At 43.8% G+C, this 24890-nt stretch overlaps 1 protein-coding gene across 1 annotated transcript; it reads left to right on the top strand.

Moving 5' to 3' along the window:
• Nucleotides 1-368: 368 nt before the first annotated feature.
• LOC139283996 (ral guanine nucleotide dissociation stimulator-like) lies at nucleotides 369-24413 on the top strand. Its single transcript, XM_070904132.1, has 18 exons — nucleotides 369-557; nucleotides 13183-13487; nucleotides 14658-14732; nucleotides 15800-15993; nucleotides 16363-16487; nucleotides 17297-17512; nucleotides 17674-17777; nucleotides 17880-17964; nucleotides 21360-21437; nucleotides 21807-21893; nucleotides 21997-22029; nucleotides 22181-22302; nucleotides 22516-22611; nucleotides 22783-22987; nucleotides 23214-23288; nucleotides 23562-23828; nucleotides 23966-24080; nucleotides 24217-24413. Exons 1-18 carry the CDS (start codon nucleotides 369-371, stop codon nucleotides 24390-24392), a joined length of 2547 nt encoding a protein of 848 aa, XP_070760233.1. The 3' UTR covers nucleotides 24393-24413.
• The last annotated feature ends 477 nt before the right edge of the window (nucleotides 24414-24890 follow it).

The following is a 24890-nucleotide window of genomic DNA, read 5'->3' as shown; positions in this document are numbered from 1 at the left end:
TTGTATAATTGTGTGTGTGTATAATGAACACCTGCTGATTGTTAGTTAGTGACTGCTGGGATGATTGAAGCACATTATTGTTCTCAGAATGAATATAAACCGTGTTTTGAAGACCGTTAATCCTCCGTTACATCCGCGGTCTCTGATATTTCCGATTGCCCTGAAGGCAGCGCCGTCCTGGGGGCGGGGTTAAGAAAAGCCCCCGTGTGAGTCATGATTCCCCTAAACGCAACAGACAGCGGCGATGATCCGACACAGCCGCGGCTCCTCGGACAGCAGCGGGGACTCGCTGGGCTAAAAACACTCGCACAAACCGGAGAAATGTCGCTGCCGTCGCTGTGACTGAACTCTCGGCTCCGCGGGCATCCATGGTCTATTTCCCGGGGATGCAAACCGAGGCGCACAGCGTCAAGCCGGGACAGCTGGTCGAGATGTTTGACTCGTCGTGGAGGGTGCGGAATATTTGGGACGGGGTGAGGCTGGAGGTGGTGGAGGACCGCAGCCCGGTGGTCCTGCACAGCTTCACGCACCTGGACCCGGACCTGCCGCTGATGGAGGTGAGGAGGAGGCCGGGGAAGTGGTGGCAGGGCCGGGGCGGGAGGAGGGTGAAGGAGAGGCGGGGATGAGAGACGACTGAGGTCCGTGAGCTGATGCGGTTTGTTGTGTTGTGATCAGGAGGATGTTCAGACGGATCCTGCGCGTCCTGAGCTAATAAGAAATGATTTGTTTAACATTCAAAGTTATATATATATAAAGAGTTTAATTTAAGGCCCATTATCAACAAGTAATATACAAATTTTAGAAATAATAAGAACATAAAAAGTATAGCTGTTTCACGAGATTTCAACCGGTTTCTTGCACATTTAAACATCTTAAAACTTATGTAGATATCCAAAATATACAGTAAATTAGTTCACATGTACTAGATGATTATTTTTTCATTTATTAATCCTAGATTTTTCTTATTATAACAATGTGGAGGCTATCAAAACAGCTCATCAGTGTCTAATGCTGAGTTGCTGGACATTATGGGATAGGACTCTGTGTGAGGTTCATTTAATGGACATAACAAGCTGGTGAAGTAGAACATACATAATAATACTAGAAGTGTGAGAGCGAGACTGTGTCACTCCTTAGACGTTGGCACGAGAGGACTGTAACAGGATGACTTGCTTTTTTTTTGCAGGTTTCACCCCTGTGGTTATCACCCCTCCTCCCTCTGCACGCACACTTATTCAATTCAATACTGAAGTGAAACCCTCCGGTGTGGGTGTCACTGAGTCGGGGCTTACCAAACATAATGAAATATTGATAATACCGATATTGAGAGCAGTCGCTGTGTTTGTCATATCACACTTTGGTATTTCCTGCTATGTTCTGGGATCCAGAGTTTGTACAGTAAGTAGGTCGAGAAGCTAAACATGTATGTGCTGCTGGTACATGAGACTGTCTGTGCAGTCATTAATGTCAGGAAACAATGTTCACGTGCAGTAAGGTATATAATGACGACATGAACAATACTAAAAGTAAATGCTATGGATCCCCTCTGGGGAACATGAATGTCTGAACCACATTTCATGGGAATCCGTCCAGTGGTTAGATATTTTAGTCCACACCAGCAGATTAACTCTGATGCTTTTCCTCATGACCAAATTCAGCTCATATCATATCCATAATCCTTCTTCTTTATTTCCCACTGCATCACTTTCCTCTGCAACCCGTGACCCAAAGATACAGTTTCTCTGTTATCTGTAAAAATGTCCTTCTCTATGGTTTAAGCGGAACATTCTCCAGCACTGCGCTCCGTACATTCGATCAGATAAGGAGGGAGGATGAGTAATCATATTTAGCGGCCTTTTATGAAGCCTGGGATCGGACGAGGACGACATCATGACTGAGACCACATGGAGACGGTCTGGTCTTTGCTGTCTATCCACTTAGGGAGAATAACATGTCCTCTTTCTGAGTCTGTGGTCTGTTTGTCATCAATCAGGCCTGGCCTGATATCACAGTCCCTTTGCATGTCCCGAGCTCAGAGAGGTAGTCGTGGTCTCTCGTCTCCAGCTAACCTGCTCTGCTCTAATCTAATCCTCTCCTCTAACACAATTACCTAATACTTAATCCCCCTCCCTGCAGAGGCCGAGGGGTTTCCTCCACAATCGCCGCCTTTCTTCCCCTCAGTCCAGAGGCTGAACGTTATTCAAGGTCGTGGTTCTGTGACAGTCTGAAGGGTCACTGGGGCTGATGTGGAGGAGGGAGTGGGCTGTCGATCCCCCTGCCTCCATGTAACCAGCATCAGACTCTGTATCTTATAGCTGAGGGTATCGACTGGCTTTGAAATGGAGGTTTCGCTAACAGGTCAGGTTACTGCTGTTGTATGCTTCTGACAGAGAGACGACGCTCTGTTGGCCCAGTTAGTGCTGCGTTCTCTCTCATACTTCACAGGACAAAAGGTCTGAAACCAGTGCCGGACCGGATCAGCAACAAATGCTGCTAAAACCTGACTTTGCCGGATAAATAAGTCTAATAAGAAATAATGGCTTATTCCTCTGTATTAATGTATGACCAGACTGGGTTATCGATTACCAATTAGGACTAACGACTATTTTTATCGTTGATCGGTCTGCTGATCATTTAATAAGCAGTCCATAACCCAAGAATGAAGATCAGTTAACCGTCATACAGGATAAAGAAAAGCAGCAAAATCCTCCAAATTGAGATGCTAGAACCATGAAACACTTTGGGCCTTTTGGCTTTAAAGATTACGTACTTACAAAATAGCTGCGATTGATCAACTAATCGATTAATTGACTGATCGTTTCAGCTCAAGTAGGATAGCAAAACTATGTGTTATCAGTACTTTGCTTTGAGGAGCATAAATTTTCATGTTAGAAAGCAGCAACGAAAAAATGTTGCCGTTGAATAGCCAGCGCTCCCCCCAACCGTCCTATGGGGGGCTGATCGAATCTAATGCAGTTAGATTAAACTAAACCGTTAAAGTTCAGTTTGTCTGGAAGTCTGAACCTGCCAGATTGTGTTTGCACTCTGGCCTGATGGGAGAGAGCGACTGATGTGTGTAACAGTGTGTAACTCAGCTGTTTGGATATCCTGTGTTCAACCTCTTTACATGCTTGACTTTATGTAACCACGTAGTCCCACTGTAATCGTATTTTCATGGGAGCGAACCACACCAGCGCAGATGTAAAGAGCTCCAGCCAAAACAGTATACAACAGTGCATTCAAGCTAAAAATAGTCATAATTAAGAGCGGGGGCCGAGTTCTGAGAGCTGTAGTCCGGCAGCAAACCAGCAGGATTAGGGGCCAAAGCAACATGAAACACTGCTAAACAAAGAATAGACTGCTGCTCATTGAGACTGTCTCAAGAGGTCCTAACTGTCAGCTCATTCAGTTAGAGATCGGTTTGGTAGCAGAGGACATCCGAGGATAAGGCCTGCAGCTCCTGGACTCCCAGGACAGTTCAGACCAGTTCAGGACTGTTGGGTCAGAACAACAGAGCTGCTGTCGTCTCCGCGGCTCCGTTCACCTTCACGCTTAACGGCGACTTTTGGAAGTCTTCAGATCCGTTTTAGGAAGGAATCGACACTCTGTACAATTAGGAAGTGGCAGTGAAATCAGAGCCGCAGAGATACAGTAACTAATCTAAAAACAGCTTTGTTTCTTTCTGTCACGGTCTGTTTGTCCTCAGTGCTAACAGTGACTCAGCCGAGCCGATGAATGACATAATAACACAGTACAACTCTAATTACCCCTCATGGAAGAAAGAATCAATCAAATATAAACAGAATATCTCATGACAAAAACAGGACAGAATACTGGTTTACAGTTTCATTGTTGTGATGCAGGTATTTTTATCCATGTGATCCAGATCTGCAGTGAGAAAGTGTGACTTCAGTGAGCTTTCTGCTGTTGATTATAAGACATCAGATCTGAGACACACGTGGGGAGGGAGATGTCACATTGGGACGCTGCAGAGTGAGTGGAGGTGAACTGTGATGTGCTCTAATTTAAGAAAAAGCATTGATTAAGTTTGGCCGAGCGTCGCGGTGAGAAACGGGAGCCGGACCGTCCGAGTCGGTACGGAGCAGCTTTTGTTTCCACGGTTCATGTTGAGGAGAGTCGAGAAGCCGAGAGCTGGATCTCAGCGTCAGACAGAACGACAGAAACAGACAGAGGCTGGAATGTGGAGCCTCGACGCCTGGAAAAATACTTAAATCGTCTGATTCTGCACTCGCTGCCTGGTCTCGTTTAATTACCTGGACTCACATAAAGCAACTTTGAAAAACATATTACCTAAAGTGTATTTATAGAGAAGTTCCTTGTCAAAGGTCCCAAATCAGAGTTTGTTTTCCCTCCCTGTGACAGGAATGTGAGGGTCTCTAATCAGCCTGGACAGCAACAAGCTGCATGGAGCTCCTTTTAACGTTTCCCATCTGGACTGAATTAAAATACGGGACAAAATCAGATTCTCAGATATGCAGCAGGCATGGACCTCAAATCTGAACCTGTCAGGGTCCGTAAATCTTACATTGCATACAATGCGTTACATACAGAGACTCAAGAGGGGATTAGCATATCCTTGAATCAAGACTTAAAGCAGGGAGAAACTCTCGTTAGTTAAATCTGTACAGAATGACATAATTTCATTTTAGGGGGAGTTATGTGCTGGAACTATTCCTCGACAAACAGTAGATCCATCCACCCAGTACTTCTGTGCAGCGTCTCTCACTATAGCACTGGTTGCCAGATACCTGTAAGCTCAGGTTTTGGTTTTGGCATGATGGTACCAAACCTGGCAACCTCACTGTGACGGCTGTAGAACTGAAACTGATTAAAACCAGATGTGAGATCTTCTGTAATTCTTACTTTGTACAGACTTGAACAGTATTTGATGTCACTTTCAGTGCATATTGGATAGATAATTATAATAATATACATCATATATATATATACACACAATACATTCCTCTTATTATTTTCTTTCTATATTCAGATAGTTGAGAGAAGGACAGAGCAAGAGAGAAAGTTCTGGAGGGATTTGATTTGATTCAGCAGGATTATCTGGTCCCTGAACGCACCAGAACAAGCGAGTAAATGGACCTTGAGTTGATGTTGTTTTGTCTCATTTTGTCTGGCAAACAGACAAAAAACAAACAAACCCACTAGTATGTGATTTACAATAATATGAAATGATGGAAAACAAATTAATTCTCATGTTGAGTCCAGAAGCTGCCATATTCACTTGCTACGTGTGAACAGCAGCGCACAATAGTTCAGGCAAGAAGGGGGGAAAATAAAAGAAACTGGGACGAGGTCACTGCCAGAATCCCCACCAGACTCCAATGAAAGATAAGAGGTTTATTGTCCTAATGAAACTCTGTACATGCATGTTGGTGATTGATAATGGCTGACAAAGCCAGTTTAGCTGCTGGCGTGTATTACTAATACCTGTCACAATAGCTCTGTCACACAGTTTTAGGCAGCACACGGACACGAGTGCCCTCAGCCACGGGTTAGATCAATGTTTAGCTTTAGTTTTTATGTGTGTGCCACATAAAGAAAAGAGAGAAAATATAACAAACTGCGAGACAAATAAGCAAAAAGTACAAATAACTAGAAGGCACTTAAGAAAACAAGTGTCCTCCAACTTTCTGTCGTTGCCGTCACTTTGAATTTACGTTGATTTCTTGACACTGTGAGTCAGCGAAATACAAATAATAATCTGATGGCAGGAAACATGGATTGAGGTCTTCTCCAAAATCTAATCAGTTGTTCTTTGGCCCTCGGCTGATGTGCCAACTTCACTTCACAGAAAGATCTGTTCGTGTTCGTGTCAGTGTTCGGCTGGAAGAAGCGCAAACAGACGCTGAAGTAGACTCTTTGTGTTGGAGGTAATTTGGAAAGAGAAATGATCCAGAACCTGTCAGATTAGCCCAGATGCAGGCAAAGTCCTGCTCGTGTGGTGGCGGTTTTATGCATGTTTGCTCAAAGAGACGAAGGAAAATGGATATTTGCAGCTAAATCAGACTTTTGTTTCATTACTGGTGATAGCTGCAGTATACTCATCAGCACCCTGTGCAGACGTGGAAATACAACATTTCTCTCACACAGGCGCCAGTTATTTGACATCTTCGTCCTTCATCGCTGTTCTCTTGTAGCTGTTGTCTTTTATTTGCCCCTTTTCACATTTCAGCTGCTTTCTTTGAACAAACGTTTATTACATTTTCCCAAATATAACGAACTATTTGTAGCCATGCTAGCGACGTGGCTGTTGGATGAATTGACAGTCGTGTTCCTCAGAGGATGAATCCTACGGATGCTGATGTTTCCTGACTTTCCTCTTCATCCATGTGCACATGTTCAGATGTTCAGAGCGAGTTGCAATAACTTTGGGAAACATTATACGTGCTAAAAGTCAGCATGTTAGCATTGTCATTGAGAGCATGTTAGCATTTTTAGCTTCTGTGCTCACTCATCCTCACAGAGTTGCTAGCAAGGCCGTAGACTCTTAGTCTTGTTTAATTTTATATCATATTTACTTTTATATAGTCCAAAAGGAAGCTGCTGCCAGTGAGTCTTCCCTGGAAATGTTTCCATCAGTGAACTTGAAAAAGGCGGATGATGTTTAAAGTGAGGATTTCAGGTTTGTCGCTGCCTCAGTATTTAGACCCCTGAAGAGTTTTCTGAACGTTTTCTGTGTCACTTGCCCCACATCCAGATGATCTCACCAGGTTTCAGCGGTCATTGTTAGCGAGGGGAAGTCACTGGCTTGTGCTACAGGGTTGTAATGGACTCGCGCCATTGTTGGCTTTGTTTAGGTGTTGACTGTTTGGGGGGCAGGTTTTCTCTTCCCACTGGGAGTTTCCCCGCTGATCTACATTTAGAGCTCGGCTCTGAGGGTCATATGGGACCACTGCTATTGAGGCAGGTGGGTTTTCTGTTGATGAGCGCCGTCATTTGGCAGACGCCTCCGAACACCCTGTTTGGCCTTGAGGGGATTTTGGCTCAGATTTACTTTTGTCCCTGTGTGTTTGTTTTAGTCTGTCCCTGTGCCAGGTGGCTGTGTATACACACTGTACACCATCAGATATGAAGATGGGAGGTTTGTTATGTGAATCGTGGTTGTGCTTCTGAATCGATGAGAGGGTCAGCCAAAGGTCCGGCCTGTTGTTCAGACTGAGGGTGAGGCTGGGAGTTTGTGAGGTGTTGACATCTGTAAGTCGCTCCCCTAAACATTTCATTTCCATAAAGGATCATTGCAGTTTATCACAACCTGGGTCTTATCTTTGTAGTTTTAGCCATCATCAAGTTCACGTGTGAGATCTGGGGACAAGGCGACCAGTAAAAACCGGTCAGACAGGGGAAGAAACACAGAAACACAGAGTTTGTGTTGTGAGGAATTATTAGAGAAGCTTCGGCTGCGTTGACTTTTCGTTTTACCTCAAAATAAAGTGATTTAGATCAACTTGTGACAACCTGTCTGATCGTCTCTGCTTGTGTTTCTTGACTTGATGTCGCTGCAGATCTCTGCTATTAATTTGTACTTAGTACTGTTTTATCATAACTGATAGAAATGATGGACAAAACAATGAAGATAAGACCCAAAGTCTTGTTATCCTTTAATATCCTTAAATGAAAGATAATGAAAATAATCGTTAGTTGCAGCCTTAATACCAGATGTATGTACAGACATTTTACTTACATGATGTAGTAAAGTAAATACAGGAAACCCTGAAGTGAGCCACTGGTCCTCAAACTGGACGCTGTGGTTTCCAGTTCCAGAAGCTGAGCAGACATGTCCCTGTATGTCTGAGGGAAGCTTGTGAAACAGGGACAGAAGCATCACTTAGGTTAATTTACAGTCCAGAGACAGAAAACTGCTTCGCTTCTGAAGTGAAGATCAGTGCCAGCTGTGAGAGAGAAATCGCTGTGGTCAGAATTCAACATTTTTTAAACCACTTTGGGTTTTTGAAGGTTTTTTGTTAATTATTTTTTTTCCTTATTTGACAAAAAGGTTTTGTTAAATCACTGTGGGAAACTCTGTGACACAGCACTTTTTATATTTATGTTATTAAAACCAGTGGTGATGAATTTCTATCAGGGTTAGTTTAAGGAAGATGAATCCATTGTTGTTGAATGTGAGAGAAGATGAGAGATGAGTGAGACGTCTGCAGGTTCAGACAGTTGACATTGAGTGTGGAGAAGAAGAAAAACAGCAGTTAATTCATTTGATGGTTGAAACAAAGACAGTAAATCCATTCATCCAGAATCTTTTCTCCTCTGAGCCTCATGTGACTTGGCGTTCCCATTTTTCCTCTGCAAACTTATTTCCTTTTCCTCGCCTCATCACTCTCTGCTGACACTTTTATTCGCCTCACATTCCTGCAGCCCACATGTACATTCATGGTCATTCACGGTCAGGATGGTGTAGGTGAACGCAGATCTGATAAGTGAGTGTGGAGGAGGCCGACTCTGGATGCCAGACATTACTGCGGACCTTCTGCTGGAGTTTTCCCATTTTCTGATTTTATTCCAAAGAAAATCACACGAGGAGCCGAGAAACTCTCCACGGAATATTAATTTCAGGGTTGAATTACACGAGTTTAGACTTTTACATTGCATTTAATATCAGTATGCTGTCCATGTATTTATATTTGTGGCATTTAGCAGATACTGCAGAATCAAAGCATCTCATGTACGTTTTCTTTTTGCCTTTGTCACCCATTAATGCATCATAAAGCGAGTCCTCTGCCGACAGACGAAAAGGTGTGACTGTTGATTCGTGCTAACGCGTTAAGCTAACTGTTTTAATCTGTGTGCTGTACCAGATGGGCCATGCTGGCTGCATCTTACTGTATATTCAGGCTGTTTAGACAATAATGATGCACTTTTCTGTAGTTGATTACTCAGTTGTCAGTATTTAATTTGCCCTGATGTTGCCCTGACACATCTGGATAAAACAAACGTTTATATTTTCACTGTGAATACTTTGTGACCCGGTTTGGCTCTGTTGTTGAACATGTGGTGACTGGATTGATTTGTTTAGATTCATAGTTCACGACAACAAAAGGTAAATAGGTTTCTATAGATAAAAGTCATCAGTGCCTTTGTTTTAAATGTTTTTAGTGTCTTGTATTCAAAATGTAATGTTGTAGGTCACCCAGTGTTCCCCGCTGGACACACTGAACATTTGAGATTTCGTGGCATTAAGACTGTGACGGACATCCGCTAACGGGAGCTTTCAACTAAACATATATATATATAGCACATTGAAAGTTAGAGGCGTACTGTAGAGGACAGAGGTTTGGATGTCAGAGGTGGCGTCCTCAGGTAATGAGTGGCATACTGGACCTACAGCCTGGAGGCCACAAGTGGCCCAGTTCTGAGTGAGGAACTACACCTTTTTATAGCAGATATCAGATGCTCGGTGTTGTTGTTCGTAAGGGTCTGAATCGGATGTAGTTATTGTATCTGGTGTCAACCATCTTCATCTTAAGACATATTGAGAGGACTAATGCAGAAGAAGAAAAGAAAGGGGGGAAAGGAGAGAGGAAAGTCTCACAGTTGCAGGAGATGATGGGTTCCCAGTGGGAGTAAAATCTGGCTGTGGATCCTGTAAAGTTTCAGGACAAGAGACCACGAGGAATTCCATGAATGTGGAGTTGTTGCTTTCCGATGAAGCAGCTGCAAATATAACAACGTTATGTTCTGTCTGTCATGCAAGTCATTTCTGCCAAAATATCCAATTTGTTGAAGCAAGGCTGCTTATCTTCCAGTCTGTTTGTACATGTAGTTGCACTGGGATCCAGTTCAGGACGGCGGGGCCTGTTCAGCTGTTGGAGTCCGACACTTCTGCTCAAAGACTGATTTGAATCACAAAACCTTTTCACATTTTTTTAGGCTATTTGAGCGAAGTTCCCAGAGAGGCTTCATCATCTTATTTTATTTAAATCGAGTGGTGGAGACAAACAAGAGTCATCACCAGCTGCAAGTGTTAATTGCAAATTTAAGACCAACTTACCAACTAAAGCTCTTTTTGACTTGAAGTGGTCTCTTGTCCGATGTGAGATTCCTGGTGAGAAAACACTCACCTGCTTCCTGACTCTCTGTTGATGGTTTACTTTGGGTCTTTACTTTGTGTCTTTACGTGTTTCTGCTCGTTTCGACTTTCTGATTTGGGACATTTGAATGTTTTAGCATTCGAAAGCCTCGACTGATCTCAGCTTCTATTTGCTCCTTTCTTTCTGTTCCAACCCTTTTTGAGGTGACACTGAAGCCGCCTCTTTTAAAGTATTGATCGTTCAGTGTTGTGTTGAAGTAGTAGGGAGAGTTTGGTTATCATGGCAACGCTCGTGCTCGCTGGAACAGGGATGAATAGCAGCATTATGGTGGGAATTGACTCGGCGGATGGAGCGAGGCGCTGCCCTTGAGCGCTGCATTTTTCAGGGCTTGGAGTGATAGCAGCGCGGCCCCTGTGGTTTGGCTGATAAGCACCTCTCCTGCTGTCAAGGCCCTCAGCTGCAGCTGTGTCTCAGCCATTATACAGGACAGGATTTACAACAGACCAGGGGTTTGTGTCCTCTCTCCCCACTCATCTGTCACACACACACCCTCCCTCTGTAACACTCTGAAGGGGTCTCTGCTGGGTTACTGAAGTTCAGGTTCTGCATTGTTCTGATCATAGTGGGAAAAGTTTGCTTTTACTTTTTTAGTTTTAGTTGAAACGGGGAAGTCACATGACTCACCAGTATCTTTTTTAGTGGCCAGAGGTTTGATGTCCCAGTTAGAACCAGTTTCTATGACTTTATTTTCGAGAGATTCATTTAAAAGATAAACCACATTTTCCAACGCACTCACAGCAAAAAAAACTACATTACAACCATGTTTTCTATATAGTTGTTGCAGAATGTGATGTTTATGTATGTATGTATCTCAGTATACTCGTATGTCTTCTATCTCCTGGAAACCCAAACTATTCTCTATCAGTCAGTCGACAGTTGACCTCAATTAGTCCCTGAAATTCACACTTTCTCTCACAAGATTTCTGTTTTTGAGAACAAATGTAATTCGCTGAAACCAGGAACAACCTCAGATAACACCCCGAGCACGGAAACTTATTTGAAAAGCGTGACATGTTGGAGAAGAGTTCAACATATTCAAACATGCTTGAAGTGAACTTTGGATTCTGATGTATTTTGTTGACTTTGTCCAGTTCACTTCTGTCTTAATACTCAGATTTAAATTCATATCTTTAACTTCTTTATCATGTTCAAAACATGAAACTGAAATACAAGAACAGTAGCAGTGTTTGAAGACACTGTATCACTCGTTACGCTGGTTTTCCAAAGTCACAGCCTTCCCTCCTTTGAGCTCGTCTCCATAGCAACAGAGACACAACAGAGGGACTTGGCGCTGACTGAGATGTTACCGAATAGATCCTGACCAAAAGAAAGTAGGCAGCGAAGCAGCGAGTCACACTGAGCCTTGGACGTGGACTCTGATGACTCATGCTCCCAGGATGCACTGCGAGGGGCCGTGACAGATGACTGTGGCACGCCAGATTACATGCCATTCCTCCGCCGAGGCCTCGACTGAATGATTCACGCTACTGTAACTCTGCTATTTAGGTTAGATATGTGATCGCATCTGCTGGGAGCACATGCCGCGTTGGTAACTCTGCAGCGGCAGCAGGCGGCTTTAATCCTTTAGGCTTTTAGTTTGCAGTGTTTTACAGTTATCATGCTGTTTACCGACGCGCTGTATTTTGGAAATGTAAGAGATAGTTGTGAGTTTTTTTAATGAGTATGCCTTATCTTTAATACTACACAACGTTTATTTACTGGGTCCAGACTCCAATCAAAAGAAGACACATTCAGTTTCAGAGTTACAATCACACATTTGTCTCAGGAAAAAATGAACAAATTCAAGCTTTTGAGGATCTTTTCATGCCTTCGTAGTAATACTGGTACAAAAAATCATAGTGTGGTACAAAGCAAGGCCTTTAAAATCAATATGGCAGTATCGACGACTTTGACCCCTCACCGGTCGATGCTGTGACGGGTTTCGGTCTGTTTACAGACAGCTGGTGTCTTTTGTGCAAATGAAGTCTCCATTTCAGAAAGTAAACCTTCAGTATCTTTTTATGCCTTCATGTTAATAAGGATACCAGAAGCATTTTGACAGTATCAAAACTAATATTTCATCAATATCTATACATCATAAAATCATAAAAGTGAACACATATTTACATGTAAAGTAATAAAACACATGAACTATGTTCCCATCACGATTCATTGTTTATCAAAATAATTGCAGATAAATTTACTGGCGATTGGCTAATAAAGTAATCATTAGCCCTTGTACAGACCGAAACATTAGTTAAATTCATATTCATGAACAACTCGTTGAGTTCATACAGATGTTGTTAATTATTGTCTCAATTAGTGCTTTAATCCATAAAATGTCTTGTTTTGTCCGAACAACAGTCCAACAAATCCAAATATATTCAGTTCACAATGATACAAAACAGAGAAAAGCATCACATCTCTCACTTTGGCTGCAGCTGCAGTTCAGAGCTGTCTTTTTAAAGTGATCAGGAAAGATCTGCTTTTACTCTTAAAGACACAGAGTTAAAGTAGAGTTTCGTAATCCATTGATCAGTTTCTGTTGCTTCGTGGGTTTGCGGGGTTTTTGTTTTTCCTGTTCAGGAGCAAACAACAACATCATGTCGAGATGGTGACACGCAGCAGCCGACAGAGCTCTCATTCATGCAACAAGCGGCTTGTGTTAATTCCCTGTTGGCTGTATACAGGCTGCAGCTTGTATTGTAGTGCCAGTTATCCAGTAAGCTCTGTTTAGTAACAAGCTATTGTTTGTTTGTGCACGGCCACGCACATGATTCACAAAGTATGACTCAGAGAGAGACGGACCAAAAAAAGAAGAGGGTCACACAGATGGTCATAATTAAAGGGTTTCATCCCAAAATGAGACGTGGGACATTTTTAACTCGTCATGGCAACAGGGGCATCTTTTCTTTCCTCCGCCCTCAGCTCCCTCTAATCCGCTCTGAGCAGATATTTGAAGAGCTTGTTCCAACTTGTAGCACAACATTTAATGATGAGGTTGTTAGTTGGAGTCTTAGTTTCCTTCTCCTCTGTCTTGTAGAGCTCGACGCAGGAGATCGGCGAGGAGGCTGAGGAGGACGCCGTCTTCACCATCACGCTGAGGAAGGTGCAGCTTCACCAGTCGGCCAGTAAGGGGCAGCGATGGCTGGGCGTGGAGACGGACTCGGCCCTGAGCCTCTACGAGACCTGCAAGGTGCGGACCATCAAGGCCGGCACGCTGGAGAGGCTGGTGGAGTACATGGTGTCGGCGTTCAGGGGCAAAGACTCCACCTACGTCACCATCTTCCTCTGCACCTACCGCTCCTTCGCCACCACCAAGCAGGTGCTGGATCTCCTGCTCCACAGGTACAGTGATCTGGTTTTACATCTTCAGCCCTCTAAAAGTCGAAACCACATTTTTTAATTAAACGTAGACGGAACCAATTTAGTAACATTTATTAAAAACAGAAAAGAATAAACGACAGACTTAGTGTGACGTCTTTAAGCATTGTTTCCTGTTTCTGTAAATATATAATATATAGAGACAGGGGAACATTTAATGGCTTTTGTTTTATTCTTGAATGATAGAACTGTTCATATAATGAATGAAATTGATATCTTCTGTAATGAACTATCCGCAGCAAACAAGTTTGATTCACTCGTGCTTCTTTTCTGCTGATTTCTGGTCAGATTTTATGTCATTTTCTGCAAACAGAATCACAGTTTAAAGCATTTTAAAGTCTGTTTTCAGATATCATAATGTATTTGAGGAGATACATTTCATTGTAAATGTTTCGATCTTTAAGTCGAGATGAAATGAGCTAGCTGGCTAACTAATGAATGTTAGCTCTGTGCCGCTAAATGATTGATTGATGGCTGGATGTCTTGATATTATCGGTTGAAACTGGTTAGTTGAAGCTTATGTAAGCACACATCACATTTTGTTTTACGTGATTGTATTTTGATATAAGAACGCAAAGAAATATATTTCTTGTCATTTTCTTTGGCATATATTGTTAAATAGCTGCACAATATGACCGAGGATGTGATCCGATTAAATTAAAAGGGAATTGGGTAAATTTGTTTTCTTTCTTGTCACTTTAAACCATATTTAAACTTTGATTTAATTTCTATTTTGTAACACGACTGTTATTATACATGTTAAATGAAAATATGTTTTGGTCAATAATGTCAGGCGAACTCCACTGTTCACCCGCTACCAAGGAGGATCGTTTTTTAGCTGATCAATGGTTACAGTAGGACGAAGTTAGGAAAAAAATATGTTTTCTGCCGTGCACAACACGCACCATTCCCACATGAGATATCTAACATTTACAGAAAGTAATGCCTTTTCTTCTAAAGCAGAAAATCAAGAAAACTACGGTATCCCTCCTTTTAGGTCGGTGTGTTTTTACACACTGTGCACACAGCGTGCTCTTTATTTCAAGTTCAGTGTATGACATGTTGACATGAATTTAAATGCTGCTTTTTCATTCATTTGGCTGAACGAGACTGAACACGTGTTTGTTTTTTTAGGTATGCTAAACTCCAGAACGTCCCTGCAGCCGCAGCACACAGAGTCTCCCAGGACGACTGCACCGAGCTGAGAAAGTGAGTCTGCTGCGACCTTCGGTGTCGAGCTGCCAACATTAATCACAGCGCCGAGCCTCGTCCCAGTCCTCCCACTCCTCCCACTCCTCCCACTACTCCCACTCCTCCCCGGGTTAAAGCCATATCAACAGAGTTTGAAGACTTGATAAAACACAGTTCATGAACTGATAAAAATGCAATAAATCACAGAAACAAATACTTAAACTTTTACTGCCCTTTGTAGCTTCAGCTTTACTCAGATCATTAGCGTTGTTAGCATCACCACAGGGCACAGTTAATGCAACCTCAAACCCTTGAAAATGATTCTCTTAAATAGTTTGTTAAAAAGCTTCAGTGAAGCTCATGAATACTCTCTGCCGTCCATGTTAGCATAAACCTACAGCTACAGCTAGGAGCGCTCATTTTAGCAGCATTAGCGTTAGCAGTATTAGCATGCCTCACTGAAATCAAGGGTTATGGGCAGTAACCCTGTTTTGTTTACTAACATTGTTGACAAATGTCCTTAAAAATGACACGACTAGTTAAAACTGTTCAACATTTTGGTTGTTTTAGTGTTTAATTCATTTTAAATGAATGCAGATTTTTATGAGACAAAGAAGTGGAGCGAGATGTGGCTTAATGCTAAGGTATGACTGTATTTTTGAATACCTTTTTAAAGCAGCAAATGTTAGAATATCTTACTATTCGTTCTATTTCTTGTTGCTTGTTAGCATTACGTCTATAACATTTCTAATATTGATTAGAAATGTCTTGTTAGCATGAAAGTCAAGGGACAACGTTACTGTCAAAGCTGCCTTTTTGCTTTGGACAGGCTAGCTGTTGTCTCTTTAAACCAGGACAGATGTACGTGTCCTGACTCCAGCTTCATTCTTCATTCACAGACATTGATAAAGATTTTCTCATCTCATTTTCTGAAAGTACGCAAATAACCGAATTTCCCTAAATGTTGAACTATTTCTTTAATAAGGTTAATGTTCCTCACTCAAAGAATATATTTAGCATTAAATCAGCTTTTTATTTATTTTACAATTAATATGGTAACGTCTTTGATTGTGTGTGTGTTGCAGCACTGTTTCGTCCATCCTGGGGGCGTGGCTGGACCAGTACTCTGAGGACTTCTGGACCCCTCCGAACTACGACTGTCTTCACCAGCTTCTGTCCTACCTTCACCGCCACTTCCCCGGCTCGGACCTGGAGCGTCGGGCCCGCAACCTGCTGGCCCACTTCCACCGCCGACAGCAGTGTGAGCCTGATCCTGATGGTATGAAGGCAGGACAGGAGAGGGACAGCAGGGCAGGGACCCCAGTATAAAGGGGGTCCCAGTAGAAACTAAAGTGGTAGTCAATGTGAAGAGAGAATTGTTTTTCACGTTGGGATTTTGATTAAACAATTTGTCCTCGTGTACAACGACATATTTCATGTAGCTGTAGATGTGAGTTCACGTGTCGCAGAGACTCGTTGACGGTCGCTATCAGCACACATGAGATTGAAGTGTTCACATCGTGTGGGGAGAAGAAAACAAACACCAACATGTGTGGAAACAGACGAAGTGCAGGATCTGTGTTCAGGTTGAGCTCAGGTTGAGGCGGCGTTTTGAAAACGATGTCTGTGTTTTCTTTTAACTCTTCAGGGGAACATATCGGCTGCCCTTTTGCTACGCAGGAAGAGAGCGGCTTTGAGGACGAGCTTCCTGCTTTTAGTTTCCTGTCGTTTGACCCCATCATGGTGGCAGAGCAGTTCACGCTCATGGACGCGGTGAGGATGTTTTTCTTTTTCCTTATCAACAGATTTAGTGTCTTCCAACGGTAGGTCAGGTTTTTAGGTTCTGCAGCTGGTAATTATGTCTTTTATCAATTCAAACTCCCAGTTCTATTTTAGATTAATCATTTAGTCAGGATAAAGTGAAATGCCCTTCATTTCCAAAAGCCCAATGTGATATCTTAAGAAGAACAGCACAATGTGCAGCTCAATCACTAAAATGATCATTCAATTATTAAAATAGTACTTCTAATTTACTAATCTATTAACTGAATAATCGTTTCACCGGCGTTACAGGAACAATAAACTGATGATATCAAGTTGTGAAACAGCCCATTAACCTCAAATCACACATCGATGGCTGCTGATCATGTTCCAAAGCTGATAATGAATGTGTGGATTGATTTCCACCCTTTCAGGCAGCCGCTGGTTTTAGTAGGTTTCAGTATCCTATGAACATCTGAGATTGCTAATCCGTCAGTTTTCATGATGCAGTTTCAGCTGGAGCTGTTTTAAAAACTCCCTTATGGTGCGTTTAAAGAAGCTTTGTTCCTGCGTAGCCATAAAGAGTCCCAGTGTAACAGAAACTAAGATGTCTACACTTCCTGTATGAGTTTGGTTCCAAAAGTCCTGTATTCATTTCCTTCATTCCTCATTCCTTTCATTGTTTCATCTCAAACAGCTGTTGTCACGCGCTGATTAGGATTCATTATGACGAGTAAATGGACTGAATTGATAAAGTATTTAAACGCTGTGTTCCTGCTGTTTTGTTAATATTTCACATCTCTGTTTCTCTGTCGATCCAGGATCTGTTTAAGAAGGTGGTGCCCTACCACTGCCTGGGGGGGATCTGGTCTCAGCGGGATAAGAAGGGGAAGGAGCACCTGGCTCCCACCATCAGAGCCACCGTGGCCCAGTTCAACTCCGTCACCAACTGTGTCATCACCACCTGCCTGAGCAACCCGACGCTGAAGCCCAACCAGAGAGCCAGGCTGCTGGAGAGGTGGATCGACGTGGCTCGGGTGAGCTGGTTTACCTGTTTTCGCTGGGACACAATTTAAAGGGATTTTATATAAACCTTTTTCTCTTGTTCCGAAAAACATGGCTACTGAAAACGTTTTTACGTGGTAGCACAGTTTGTCGTGTCTGTTTCTGACTGGATAATTGTTCCCGTTGCGTTCAGGAGTGTCGGATCCTGAAGAACTTCTCCTCGTTGCGAGCCATCCTCTCCGCCCTGCAGTGCAACGCCATCCACCGCCTGAAGAGGACCTGGGAGGAAGTGTCACGGTGGGTCACCAGCAGTGGGCTCCATATATGTTGCTGCAGGGGGACTGTTGGGGGTCTTTGTTTGCTGGTTTTTCGTGCGCTGACTTCTGCGTCCGTTCACAGGGAGAGTTTCCGCACTTTCCGCGAGCTGTCCGAGATCTTCTCAGACGACAACAACTACTCCCTCAGCCGGGAGCTGCTGGTGAAGGTGGGTCACAGCTTCTCAGCAGCACTCATTTATAGCATGATCCACTGTGTCAAATGCTTTTGACTGGACTGAAGAGGGCAGCACAATATTTCTCTTTGTCAACAGCAGGTACAATATCATTTATAACACAGGAACAGCAGTGACAGTGACACAGAATTTCTTGAGAGGAATCATTGAGCTGATTATTAACTTCAAATGACCTCAGGACTTTAGAGGGAGAACTCCAGCAGACATGGAGAGATGAAAGAGATATGGGATTTGTTCAGTAAATGGGGCACACAGCTTTAAAAGATAAGGGTCTAGTTTATCCTCCCCAGTTTGCTTTCCTGCAATCGATAGCTTGAAGTGCCTCCTGAACAGCAGAGGAAGTGAAGGCCTGTAGGGTGAAATGAGGAGGGCAGATCCTGAGTGCTTCCTAACTAACAGATTCCCAGCAGCAGCAAAATGTGTGTTGAAAGCACGGAAAGTCTCTGATGTCTTATTTATGAAGCAGTCATTAAACGTAACATAAGGAATACATATATATATATATATATATAGAGGATTTGTTTTTATTTACATTTATTGCTTTCCAAAAGATGATTTCTATGTGATAAATGTGATATGCTTCAGAAGTACGCCTCGCTGGAGTTAAGCTGTTTAAAAGGTGCATGTTTATGTCAGTTCTACACCTGGTATTTCAGAGGTGTGATGTAAATTACTGTCAGCAAGGTCATTTAAATGTCTTTTGATAACGATCCTAGAGCTCGATCTTTTCCAGTCCGGCTCCTGAAAAAACTCCTGAAGCAGTAATTTGGCCCACCTGTTGGACAGAATCAAATCGATCAGTGTTGGGTCAAGGTCTGGTCGGCTCATCAACCGGCTCTGACAGATTGACATTGTCACACATCTCTTTCAGGCTAATTGAGTCGTTTGCCAGCCAATTCAGATTGAAGTCACTTAGAAGCAGCATCTCTGAGTTACCGTACTGAGCAAGCAATACATTCAAAAGAATGAGGCACAGTGGCAGCATTTAAAACAGTGACATGACTTCACATATGCAGTTATAGTTGGGAAACCTCACAAACCTCACAACCTAGAGCTTGTTTGGGGTTTGGGTTGTATGATTATTAAGTCTTCAGGACTATAACAAGTTGTTGGTGGTGTTGACGAGGGCCGTCTGTACGTGAAAGTCAAACACAGGAGCAGAGAGCGAAGGACAGGCTGCGATCTGAACTCAGGATTGAACTGATCAGTCAATCTGAGTTATATAACGGCAGGTGGCAGGATGTATGGCGCATTGGTGGTGACCCGTCTCATCGGTGGACTTCCTCGTGTCTGTCTCGTAACAGCTGCAGAGGAACATCCAGAGAAACATCCTGCAGGGCAGAACACCCTGTACCATGTTCCTGGATCACAGGATCCATATATTACTCATGATGTCATGGGTGGGCTCCGTGCAGATGACAGATCGCTGTCATCATTAATCTGAGTTATGGAGTTTAAGGCGTCGACACCTTCTGAGCGTTTTGCGGGGGCTGACACACAGTGGAGCGTGACTGAGAAATCGACATGTTCCATATACCGCTGCTGTCATAATCAGTGTCGCAAAAGATGCTTTTAGTCAGTAATGTTAAGCAGACATGACCGATTACCAGAATGTACAAAATCCTTTCTTCTTCTCTAAGTTATAAATCTGAAAACGCGGACATGAAACATATTTTCAGGTTAATGTTGATATATAAATGACACTCTCCAAGGATGTCATTATCTCTGATGTCCATCGCAAATAAACATCTGCTTAGAAATCCGAGAGAAAAGATGCTTTTAATAACTCCAGAACTTGCCTGAGAATCACCACGTTTTTACGTTTTGTTCACAGTGATCCAGTGAAAGTTGCCTGTACATCCATACAGGAACTGCTAACAGCTGATTCGGCATAATTTAAAGGATGATTTGCCGACATGTAAACAAATCTCGCAAATATATAGTTTCATATTTAAAAAGGCTCACTGTAGTTTTTATCAAGCAAACAGGAGGAGATAGTGCATCTGTTGGGGACTGTTTTCAGCGGCGGATGAATCCACATGTGGTGCTCTAGTGAGTATTACGGGCAGCAGGACGGTGTGTGTGAAGATAAACTGTTCATGGTGATGAAGGAACACAGTGAGGATATTGTCTTTTGGACAATATTATTGACAATAAGAAAAATACTTATCCTTAAAAAGAAAAACCCTCATCATTGGACAAAGTGAGGTGTTTTGTACGCTACTTAAATTTGAGCTCTGGAATCAAGTGGATGTCCTTATTCTCATTCACACCAACATCTTTTCAGAGTGTCAAAATAAAGATGGTGAGTGTGTTATCACCTATTTATAAACCTGAGCAGTTTGCTGATGTAACATTGAGCGAGCGCCGAGGACTTCCTCTGAGGGAACCCCCGCTGACGTCGGGGGGAGGAGGACACCTTTGGCAGGTGTAGATAACAGCCTTGATCTGGTGAGAACACCCCGGGGCGTCGCCTCTCGCCCGCTCTATCTGCTCAGGCCAGGCTGCGTTCGCTGGACTCGTCGGCTCGAGGTACGCCGGCTGCAGAAGGCCTCTGAGCCTTACGTCACGCTGAGGAATATGACTGGGAACGCCAGGACGTGGATTCTCTCCCACTTTCTCCCTTTTTATGCCTCTAAAATTCAGCAGCACAGACGTTTTTTAAAGAATAGTCAGCATGAAAATACGGTCACATTCGTGTTCATGCTTTGTAATTACAGACACATTACAACACATCTGAAAACTAAACTAACATTTTGTCAAATTGTCTCTTCGGGCCAAATGTATTGACTTGTAATACTTCAGCAGGTTAAAAGTGTGCCAGAATTCACTGTTGAAGTATTTCAGGCTGATTTCAACAGAACATCCGTGAAGGGAGGTTCCCGCTTGATAACCCCAGAGACCCGAACGCTCGGCCTCCTCCTCTCTAACGTGCAGACCAGCTGCGGCGGTTGCTCACTTGACCCTGTGTGTTATGGAAAACGACAGTGATTTAGTTATGAATATGTTCAGGATTCATCAGTTTTACACATGAAGCTCAGTCTGCTCGTCACAGTTGGTGCTGCTCAGTGAAAACGGTTGTATCATATCTGCTGTGGTTACGGGGGAGCTTTGGAAAAAAAAGTCTGAGAAAATCACCCTGATGTTTGGGCTTCGGCTTGGAGACCACAAAGAAGTGCCACTGTGTTGCATTATGGGAAATGTAGGATCCAAACTGAAACATGCTGCTGCTTCTTCTTATTTGGGTTTGGGTTGCTTGCAGGTGACAAAGCCCTGTAGGTGATATGTGTTACACAGGATTTAAGGAACCTTAAACTTTATTAATTTGTGTATTTAACATAGACACACTGTCTGTTGTTACTCTGCAGGAGGGCACCTCCAAGTTCGCCACTTTGGAAATCAACCCCAAACGAGCCCAGAGGAGACACCAGCAGCAGAGAGACCTGGTGAGGGAATAACCATCTTTCTGCTTCACATGGTTATACTCACACATTCAGCTCTCAGAAATGAGCAGCAGCAATTTTGTGCCAGCAGCTCCATCTAGTGGCAAGCGGTGTCACTGCAGTCTGTCCAGTCTGAGGAGAAAGAGACTATAAATACTTTCAAAACTCCTACGGTGCTTGCCGATGCTCCCTTTTACAGTCATTTAAAGTAACTGGAATGGAAGAATCAGGAAATCCACAAATGTTCAAGATGTTCTGATATTAGCTAATCAGCCGAAGACAGTGTGTTTGTTTTGTAATACCTCTACATAGAAAATATGATACTGAAATATGATCGTAGTTTACCTCCACTGATGGTCCCTCTGTGAACAGGGAGTGATGCAGGGGACGATTCCTTACCTGGGGACCTTCCTGACGGACCTGGTGATGATGGACACTGCCATGAAGGATTACACTGAGGTCAGACACCTGACGTGTGTTTTTACTGTGATACGTTTCGTTTTTTACCCTCCTTGGCAGGTTGTTATTTGTTTTTAATAATTCATTCACCTCTTTTCTTCAGGGTGGTCTGATCAACTTCGAGAAGAGAAGAAAGGTGAATTAAATGTTCTTGTTTGGTTGTAATGTTCAGAAAAACCTAAAAGAATAAGAGATTTACAAAAGCACAGTGGCTTATTGAGACCAGCTTTCAGCTCAAACAGACAATGAAGCCCCTGTTTTTGACGGTTCCCTGCTCTGCTTTCCAGGAGTTCGAGGTGATCGCTCAGATCAAACTGCTCCAGTTGGCCTCCAACAACTACAGTTTCACTCAGGACAGCCACTTCAGAGAGTGGTTCGCAGGCGTGGAGAAACTCAGCGAGGCAGAGAGGTTAGTCTCAATAATGTGTGTCCCCCCAGGCGAGCAGAAAATCAAGTCTTACTGTGTGTGGTGCTGAAGGAGTCTAATTGTTTGCCTTCAGGATTGTAAGGATTTCTGGGAACTGAATTTACGGGACGGCTGTGAATAACAAGATCGCCCCGTTGTATCCACGAGATGAGTCCGGATTAACATTGTTGTCGTCTTGACTTCCTGTTCCTGCAGCTACAATCTGTCCTGTGAGATCGAGCCTCTGTCAGAGTCGGCCAGCAACACGCTCCGGGCCAAGAAGAACGGCGGGATCATGAAGCGCTGGAGCGAGTAAGTGTTGATCAAAAGTGAGGTGCAGAACATTTTATGATGCATCAGCTGCGTCCGCGTGTATCACAACTCACATTATAATCAGTAATAATACATTTATAATCACCTTTCACGGGTATCACGACTGTTAAAAGCTCAAACACCACTCACTCATTATTACGTCGTGTCCAGCCGGCAGTTGACGGAGGCCGGCTGCAGCAGCGCCCCCGGCTCTCATTCCAAGTCCTTCGACCACTCGCACTACAGACCGTACCAAGGAGGCGGGGGGGACAGCGGCGACGCCCTCAGCGTCACCTCTGTCAGCTCCAGTGGTTCAGACCTGGAGGACGTGAACGCCAGCTTCCTGTCCGATTCTCCGGAGGGACATGAGAGAAAAGTAAGGAAGAAAGACGGGATAGAGAAGTCACTGCAAACATTTACCAGTATAAAGGTATTCTATCCAAAATCCACAAAATGCAAAATATACACAATGGCAAAATAAGGTTGCATCTTGGTGCATATAGACGTTTATTTAACCGCACAGGTTAAACGTCGCCTCCTAGCAGCCAGTTACATGCTCGTGTGGCTGTTGGTGAGTCCTCTGTTGTCTCCTCTGTCTCCAGACGTCGACTCCTTCAGTGAAACTCACCGTCTCTGCTTTGGGGAGAGAAGCTCCAGCAGCAGATACGACGTCAACGGTAACAAGTTTCACTTTTTTATTCGCACGTTTATCCTGAAAACGTAATCCGGCATGTTTATAGATGTCAGCATTACAACATATTTATGATGTTTAACTGTAAATATAGCGTCTATGCTCCTGAGTGCTTCTGGGTCCAAAGTCAGATATATAATTATGGGATGGATGGATTGCCATTAAAACCTTTACAGACATTTACGTTCCAGAGAGGATTGATAATGAAACCAGTCCAGTAGAGTTTCCTCCTCACCGCCTCCTCTGCTCTCCTCTTCAGTTCTGGGAGTGCACGTCTCTGTCGTCTCTGGACACCTCTGGGACGGGATCCAGCTCCGGTTCGGCCTCCGGCTCCAGCAGCGCCTCCTCGTCCTCTGTCTCCTGCTCCACCCCTCTGTCAGCCTCTCGCTCACACAAACGCTCGGTGTCGGCGGTGTCGAACTACTCGACTCTGTCGCTGCCGCTGTACAACCAGCAGGTGGACGACTGCTGCATCATCAGGGTCAGCCTGGACGTGGAGAACGGCAACATGTACAAGAGCATCCTGGTGAGTTCATCTCCAAAGTGTCGTTGTTTCACAACATTTATTTTTACATTTTATCACCGTGAAAGCTCCTGGAATAGATGACAGGTAGTTTGACTCTGAGCAAGTTACAAGGCTTCTGTGTTTGTCCCTCGATTCAGGTGACGAGTCAGGACAAGACTCCAGCCGTCATCAGGAAAGCAATGATCAAACACAACCTGGAGCGGGAGAAGACCGAGGAGTACGAGCTGATGCAGAAAATCTCAGAGGACAAAGGTAAAAACTAAAAACACTGTGGGGTCTCCAAACATATCACCACACAGATGCTGAACGTACAGTTTATCCAGTACGCGGTCGCGGAAGAATACATCATAACGTTCTTCATTTCTCCTCTCTCGTCTTCGTTCTGCAGAACTTCGGATCCCGGACAATGCCAACGTTTTCTACGCCATGAACTCCACTGCCAACTACGACTTCGTGCTGAAGAAGCGCGGCTTGGCCCGGCCGGTGCGGGCCAAGAACGTGGCCAGTTCAACGCTGCCTCGGATGAAACAGAAGGGACTGAAAATCGCTAAAGGGATTTTCTGAGGAGAAATGCACCACTTCCTGCCTCCCCTCCACCCCCTTAACCCTCTCTGGTCTCACTCCTCCTCAGAAGAAACATTTCTGTTCGGGTCTGTTGGAGGCGAACTGACTTGAAGTATCTGAGTTGTGGTTTGGACAAAGACTGAGATGCCAGAGGAGAGAAGTGACCAAGCAGCCTTTCTGTGGATTAGCAGAAAGCAGAGGAGCACCTTAGCACTTAGTAACAGCTGTCGCATCATCAGGACCCTCCGAGGACTTTAAAAGGCTGAGTTTGTCGCGGGAAACGCCCGCTGGTAAAGAAGTTCATGACAACAAAAAGGACCCGTTTGTGGGAAAAAGAAACAGCTGCTCGGTGGCTGGACTCGTGGAACTCTCCATCAGCCTCCGCTCGGTGTGGAACTTCGCGTTACTGGTTGTGCTGACTTGTGGAGAAGCAGATCCATTTAATTTCCTGGTCCATTACTTTTTGTTTACAACTGTTTACACCATCACTTGGTCAGC

The sequence above is a fragment of the Enoplosus armatus genome, chromosome 4 (assembly GCF_043641665.1).
Source record: "Enoplosus armatus isolate fEnoArm2 chromosome 4, fEnoArm2.hap1, whole genome shotgun sequence".
NCBI classification, from domain to species: Eukaryota; Metazoa; Chordata; class Actinopteri; order Centrarchiformes; family Enoplosidae; genus Enoplosus; species Enoplosus armatus.
Note: the sequence above shows the minus strand (reverse complement) of the source record. Positions and strands in the feature narration are given on the sequence as shown.